General features: G+C 40.1%; 1 protein-coding gene across 1 annotated transcript in view; it reads right to left on the minus strand.

Moving 5' to 3' along the window:
* Positions 1–1441, minus strand: part of LOC118427871 — a 2477-nt gene extending 1036 nt beyond the window's left edge. Inside the window, exons 1-2 of the mRNA XM_035837833.1 lie at positions 1133–1441; positions 606–841 (exon numbers count right to left, since the gene is read on the minus strand). Coding sequence (XP_035693726.1) covers positions 606–841; positions 1133–1304 — 408 coding nt within the window. The 5' untranslated portion in view covers positions 1305–1441. The remainder of the gene's footprint in view (positions 1–605; positions 842–1132) is intronic.
* Positions 1442–6984: the final 5543 nt, after the last annotated feature.

A 6984-nucleotide genomic window follows, 5' to 3' on the forward strand; every position in this document is an offset into this window, starting at 1 on the left:
ATCGATATATAGACACTGTCAGTAGAATGGATGGAAGAGGTTTATGGATAAGAAAATGAAGATTTTTTTGTCTGGTTATAGGACATAATTCCATTCAAAATAACAAAGGGGCACTAACAAGCTAATCTCCAAGCAGATCCTACAACGGCATAAGATAGTACCAAACTGGCCAAGGAATGTACTGTAGTCAGCCAAGAGGTGTACATTTGCCATGTAGCAAAACACACTTCTAAGCCAGCTTCACTCCTCTGGCAGCTTTTGATACTGTCTTATGATACCGTAGGATCTGCTTGGAGATTACTAACAACCCCGCACTAAAAGGAATGAACTTAAGTGTTGAAGATTCATCATTCACATATGAATACAGTTACTCTAATTTTTTTCAAACAACGATTGTTGTTAAAGGTAAGGTACATACCACCAAATGTTCGACGGGTGACAGTCCATCTTGTTCACGGAAGGTGACCCAGTTTCGATCTCGCGAGAGAGCACTAGGTATGAACCTTACATTTAAAAACAGTTATTGCTTGAAGAAAATTTGGAGTAACAATGAACTTAATCAGTTCAGCCAATGTATATATTGTGTTGTTTTCTGTTAAACTCACCTGACCACGCATTTTGTAACAGGTAATTGTTTTGGAAGGATCGTTCTGTAACAGGGTGTAGTTGAAAAGGGTGTTGGTGTGTTTGATGACGTCTAAGAGCATCTCCTTATCATCCTCAGACGTGTCCTTTTGTAGGGCAAAACGTGAAAAACTGGTGAACACGTCGGATTCAGAAATCGTGTGCATCTCACCACTCGCTTGCAGAGCTTTGACGAGCAGTGTAGACCCGCAGCGCACTGTTTGTGAAAGTGAATGCAATTCGTTAACGTATCTTCTGCTGCTGTTCAATAAGTAGTAAGTTTATAACAACGAAAATTCTAACATTAGTAATACCAATAAAAAAACACAGGCTAACAATCCCGATACAATTTTTTTTTAGCGGCGTATACCCTAAAATAAAATTCTGTTTTTCTCATGAAAGATGACAAACTGCAATCTAAGTGGTCTCTTGTACAATCTATAGCGTTATCTGACGAAAAGTAAAAGTAACGGTCTCTTTTGTGGCTATGTACATTATTATAGCTTACTTGTATGGTGAATGAAAACAGTTGTGACATGTTCAACGTCTTTGGCAACTTCAGTAGCGACATCTGCTAGCTGGGAAAATGGAATCACCAGAAGTTCCTCAGCATTGCACCGCAAGGGCTGAAAAGAGAGAAGGAAGTCATGAGCGAAAGAAACGAAATTTGACGATAACATAAATTTTTTGTGGCATTTAGAATCCGTCCAAAAAAACTAAGCCAGGGTTGCGAACACAAACGCCAATGATGAAGTTATTAGTTCGCTAGTTTTTCTTCTATTTGCAGCTAATGCTTAATTTGCAACTCGGACTTATACTAAAACTTTATTGCAAATTCAATATCTAAGTGGTAACATCGCTAGTTGTGATATCTAGACTTCATACCTTTAATTCGTAGTGCTGAAATAAGTTAGTTTAGTTTAGTTACTCAAATAAGTTTTTACATGCCAAAATATTTCTTTTTGGTAAACAAGCATTAAACGTAATGTAAGACAAATGTATTACTTGAAACATCATTTTTCTATTCACAACCAATAATTTTGCTATTATGTTGCTGTCAATCGAGCTTAATTACGTAATTGACAGACATAGACATTACAAGCAAACACTCCTGGAATTTGTTGCAATGTATTGGCGCACTCAGTAGCGTTTACGTTTATAAAGTTCGATTAAATATTTTTTTCATGCTGTAATAATGTTCTTCTAGATGATAACAAAATAAATGTTATTTACAATTATTTCAACTGAGAACAGCATATTTGTTAAACAAGAAATATTCTGATGGTGGCGTCAAGCAAATTATCATTGTCCGGAACATTGTCTAGTGCCTAGCCCAGGAACTGACCCCTTGCTCCTCCCCGTTAGAAGTCTTAGCAGTAGTACCTCAAAAAAGAAAAAAAAAATCTTATCTGGATCATCTTTGTAATACCTACAACAAATATACCTCTCTGATAAAAGGAGCCGCCCTAACTTTCGACAAGTCAGTTGGCTTCACGAGGACTAGTGCCTTGTTTTCAAAGTCAGCACAGCACACGAGGTAGTCATGGCCGTGATCGCGGAAAAACTTGGCTGGGTTGGGAACTAGTACCTTCCCCCTCCCTGCTTCAAAATCGCTGAACTGCGTTGAGTTGAGGTGTTGCCCGCCCGCTTTGAGGTAGAGGCTCTTACAGCGGACTTGCAGCAGGTAGGACATTTTGTCTGAAATTTCCAACACACTTAACGTTACGAAAAAGTAAGTATGACATAACGGCTCTAGGGACAATTTCAGGATCTTTAATCTAAGAGACACACTCCATATTCATGTATAAAGAGTCACGCCTATTTCTAGAAATGAGTAATCAAAGCGGTCCTGTAAACAATGTTTGACATGAACAGTACCGCTTCAACCAATCAGTACGTGTTTTTTTTTTTCACCAAGCAAATGAGTATGACCAAGAGTACAGTGATTATGAACCACCGAACAAACGTCATGCCACCGATTACTCATGCTGGGCCTGCGGCGGCTGGGGGCATTTTGAGAGATGATGCCCCTCCAAGCAAGAAGATGAAACGTCCTGGAGCCCGCGGACGGGGTGGAGCCCGCGGAAAGGGGAGGGGTCAGAGGGGGCGCAGGGGGTTTGGGGGGAACACTTTTAAGTTCTTTTTCAATTAGTCTGTTCCCCCAAACCCCCTGCACACCCTCTGAACTCCGAACCGAGACCTTCTGTCACTTGTTGTAAACTGCATGCGGTATGCATGCGGCCAAGTGTTCCTACGTAGGTTTGCATTCAATACTAAATAAAACGTTCATAAAAAAAAAACAAAAAAAAAAAAAACAGTACGTTAAATATCAGTGGCTGACAAACAATGGGAACAAGTCTTATCATTGTTAATTTTTAATCACCCGGACACTAACCCACAAACTGTGATTCCACTACATAAGCGGGTTAAGATTCTTCAGTGAATACGTCGTCATGGTTGTTGAGTCAGTGAATACGTCTTCGGTTAGTTTTATAAAATTTATAATAAGTCAAAGACTGAACGTAGTTCGAACATTGTAGCTATATAGTTGTTGAATTCACGAACGTCCCTTCGAATTTTGTGTCTGGTGCACTTTCGGGGGGGGGGGGGGGGCGGTGGCAAGGACTCCGACAAGACTACTAGTTGGTAATGGTATAAATGACCTGACAATGATGTTTAACATGATTTCATTCTGTCGACTCAATGTTTCTTCACACGTTTTCGTTAAGCTTATCTCGTTTGTTTTTAGTGTGTCCGACGTTTGCCATGCAAACAAACGCGCTTACTGTTTTGGCGATGTTACGATGACCCACTTTTAACTTCTAACACATAAGTGCCGTAATCTCTTGTTTTTTAAAATTTGTAGACTTCCTACTTTTTGCTTACCTTCTTAATGTGTTATAGTCACTTGACTGCTTTCTTTAGGCTCATCCCGTCTACAGTTAGCGAGACACTTTGCCCGAAGTTGACAATGCATGCAAATGTGCTCTTTTTTTCGGCGACGCCATTTTTGTTGACATTATGCCTATTTTCAGCTTTTCGTACTTAAGCACCAAAATATCTGTATCCCAACACGGCATAGCCATTGAACTTTTGGTGTACCTTAAATGTGTGATATCACCCCACTGCTTCGTTACCCTTATCTCGTCTACTGTTTGCGAGAAATTGCGCCCGATGTTGGCCACACTAGCAGACACCGCTGTGATTTCTATCGGGTTATACAATATCTTTGGGATGTCGATCTCTCTCGATTTCTGTCGATTTACCTAAGTGCGGAAATTCGTATGACGCAGAATGTCTTTTATGCATTCCATGGCTGATGATACAATTCTCAGTTGGTAATATACATTATTGTCATTTTGTTTTATGTTTGATATTAATTGGGAAAAAAGTCAACCAAAGTCCCATCGAAAAGCTGAAATCATGCAAAGCTTACTGTAGCACGAAGTCCGAATAGTGGTGCATGGTTTAACAAAAGAATCATTGTCTTGAAGACAGATGGGTTAATTTGTCCAAAAGTCGGGTGCAGTTATATCCCGAAAAGTATAATCTATCAGAACATAATACCCGTCTCTGGAGTGGAATGCCCCTTAAATACACTGGGTTGTTGACACATGGTGTAACTGGGTCGCACAGAGTAAAACAAGTTGCATAAAGCACAGGTTATGTCCAAATGGCATGATCCGGAGTTGCCATTCGGCCATGAAGAAAGAAATGACCAGTACAAACTATAGTTTCCGTGGTTTGAATATCTTGTAGACAGATTGACAAATCATTTTGCATACCTTTCAGATAAATTGATAAATCGTGGCAACGTACCATAAACATTAAAACGCTATGCAAACATGGCAGAAAGACTAGGACTTCACACGGCCATTGCGACACATAGTTGCTTGAAAAAATGATTGAAATTGTCTTACCAATTGACGGTTCAGAAGTCAGAAGTCCTTACAAAGCTGTTAGGTTAATTTTTTGTGAACTTTGGCCTCTTTCGTTGCGGCAAACTGACGTGGTCACATGAGGATGTTGACCAGGATAATGTTTTTCTACCGTGCTTGCGCAACCTCATGGGTAAGTCGTTTTTGAATTTCATTCGTAGACGTATTGAATCTAGTGTGTACTTTTACGAACGATGGTTATGCTTCTGGGCAACGGAAAGTACTTTAACTTTGGATTTTGCAATTGCCTAATAATTAGACCACATCTGTTATCACCCAGTACAAACCTAAAATGTAAAATAAAAGTAGGTACATGCGGTTGGGTACTGTACGTACAAATGAAAGTAGAGGTGTGTATGTGCAACCATCACTGCGTCACAAAATGTAAAGTATGGGCGCCCTGAACCATGGGTAACTGTGACAGCGTTTCTGCTGTCCCGCTGCAACCCGTCGACATTCCCGATGCAACCGCTCGACAGTCCCGCTGCACATTCAATGTTGGTCGCAAGGTGGTGACAATATATGTCATTCTCGCTGATACGTGTCAAAAGATGCCGAGTATCAGAAACCTGGTCAAAATGTCCATTCTGTATGATCTTAAAACAGACGAGGAAACAAGAAAGTAAGCAAGTTTATTTTTTTTAAATAAAGACTAAGAGCTAAAATGGGCAAACAGACATTACATCATCGATATTTCATATCCGCTTGATGGAAACCTGGCTTCAGGTACCGATCACATCCCAGGTGTTACAGGGAGCGCCTATGAAAGTCATGAGTGAACAAGAAACATATTTAGCTTTATTCTGTAGTTATGATTAAGGGTAGTGACTTTATTAACTTATCATTAATTTTCCAGATCGATGCCCCGATCAAAGCCCAGGTAATGCAAATGGCGGCTAAAGACGACATGCGGGACGTGCTAGAAGCAATCATGGCAGAACGAAAGGCAATTTATAAAGTGGTCAAAGAATACAACATTTTCAAAGAATTTTATATGATAGTGACAATGAATTACTTTGTGGCAAATATGAGCCCGCATATAGACTTATATGATTTGATGAACTTGGAAGTCTGCTCTTATCTCAGCTAGGCAGACTTGATAAAGGATGTGGGATTGAGGCAGCCATGAATGATTACATGGCAAGCTGGCACAAGACATGTATGCTTCAGTATAACTCAACAATGCTGAAAAGGGCCAGAAAAAGAGCAGCATCTAAAGAAAATGACGTGTCTACGTAGAAGGTCAAACGAACAAGATCACACTTGGATTTTGTTAGTCCCAGTCCGAAGGAAGCATGCTTTCTTTGTAAGAAAACAGGAAAGGTAACTCTTCATGAGTCGACAGCACTTCAACTAAATGCCGCATCCCTTGGACACGACAAAGCACGTGCACTACCAATTTTCAATGCAATGACTTGGGGTGACACCGTGGTCATTTGCTGATCTCGGTAAGACATCAGCATGGGCAACATGGAATGCTATGTCAACCATTTTAGATGCATTCCTTGCGTTAGCCGAATTAAGAACCTACATCATTCAGTTCCCGAGACTTCCTCCCATGCAATCGAGACGTTTGCTTGTTATCTTACATGTATTACAAAATAATCCACAGCGACAAATGTTAAAACCAAGGAGGAAGAGCGTGGAGCCTATTCCAGTCATTCCAATGCTTTGTTGTGCACAGCGAATGAATCGGACTTGCTTTCAAGCCCGAAGGGGGTCGCATACCTAACGCCACAAAACCTTGCCCAGCGCTACCATCGCCAATAGAGAGAGTTTGGCTTCAGATAGATGACGGGTCCTATCGGCCAATCTAGACCTCGCTTCCAGAAGCTTGTCAAGTATGTCAAGAACTGATAGCCTACAAGTGAACCAAAGGGTGCGATAAGCGATGTAGGGCCATACCAATTTAATTTCTTGGTTCACGGATTCGCTCGCTCCTATTTTTTGGAGAAAAAAAATAAAAATAAAAATTACCACTCAGCAAATTTTCACCATTAATGAAGCCATTCACGAACTTTCTGGTGTAGCAAACATAAAAACTGACACTACTTTTGTAATTTTCAATGAACAGGTGCTGTTAATGTACAGTAATAGTGTTTCTGTACTTTTTTCAAGCTGAAAACTTTTTATTCTTTATGTTTTGGATTAGCCCTTACCTTTACCCCAACCATTTTACAAGTTTTATTTTTATTTTTATTTCGCCCTCTCTCTCCATATTTTTTATGAAAAAATCCGTGAACCAAGAAATTAAATTGGTGTGGCCTAAGTGCAAGAAGAAAAGCCCCCGGTGCACTGCACTGTGTCTGTGTGAAGGCGACTGTACATAAATCGTCAACCAAGCCTACATTTTCTCTTCATCTTTATTCTAAACTCTTTCCTAGACTCGCCACTATTTTGCGTTTGTGATAGATGATGACAA

Source organism: Branchiostoma floridae, chromosome 12 (genome assembly GCF_000003815.2).
Source record: "Branchiostoma floridae strain S238N-H82 chromosome 12, Bfl_VNyyK, whole genome shotgun sequence".
Classification (NCBI taxonomy): Eukaryota; Metazoa; Chordata; class Leptocardii; order Amphioxiformes; family Branchiostomatidae; genus Branchiostoma; species Branchiostoma floridae.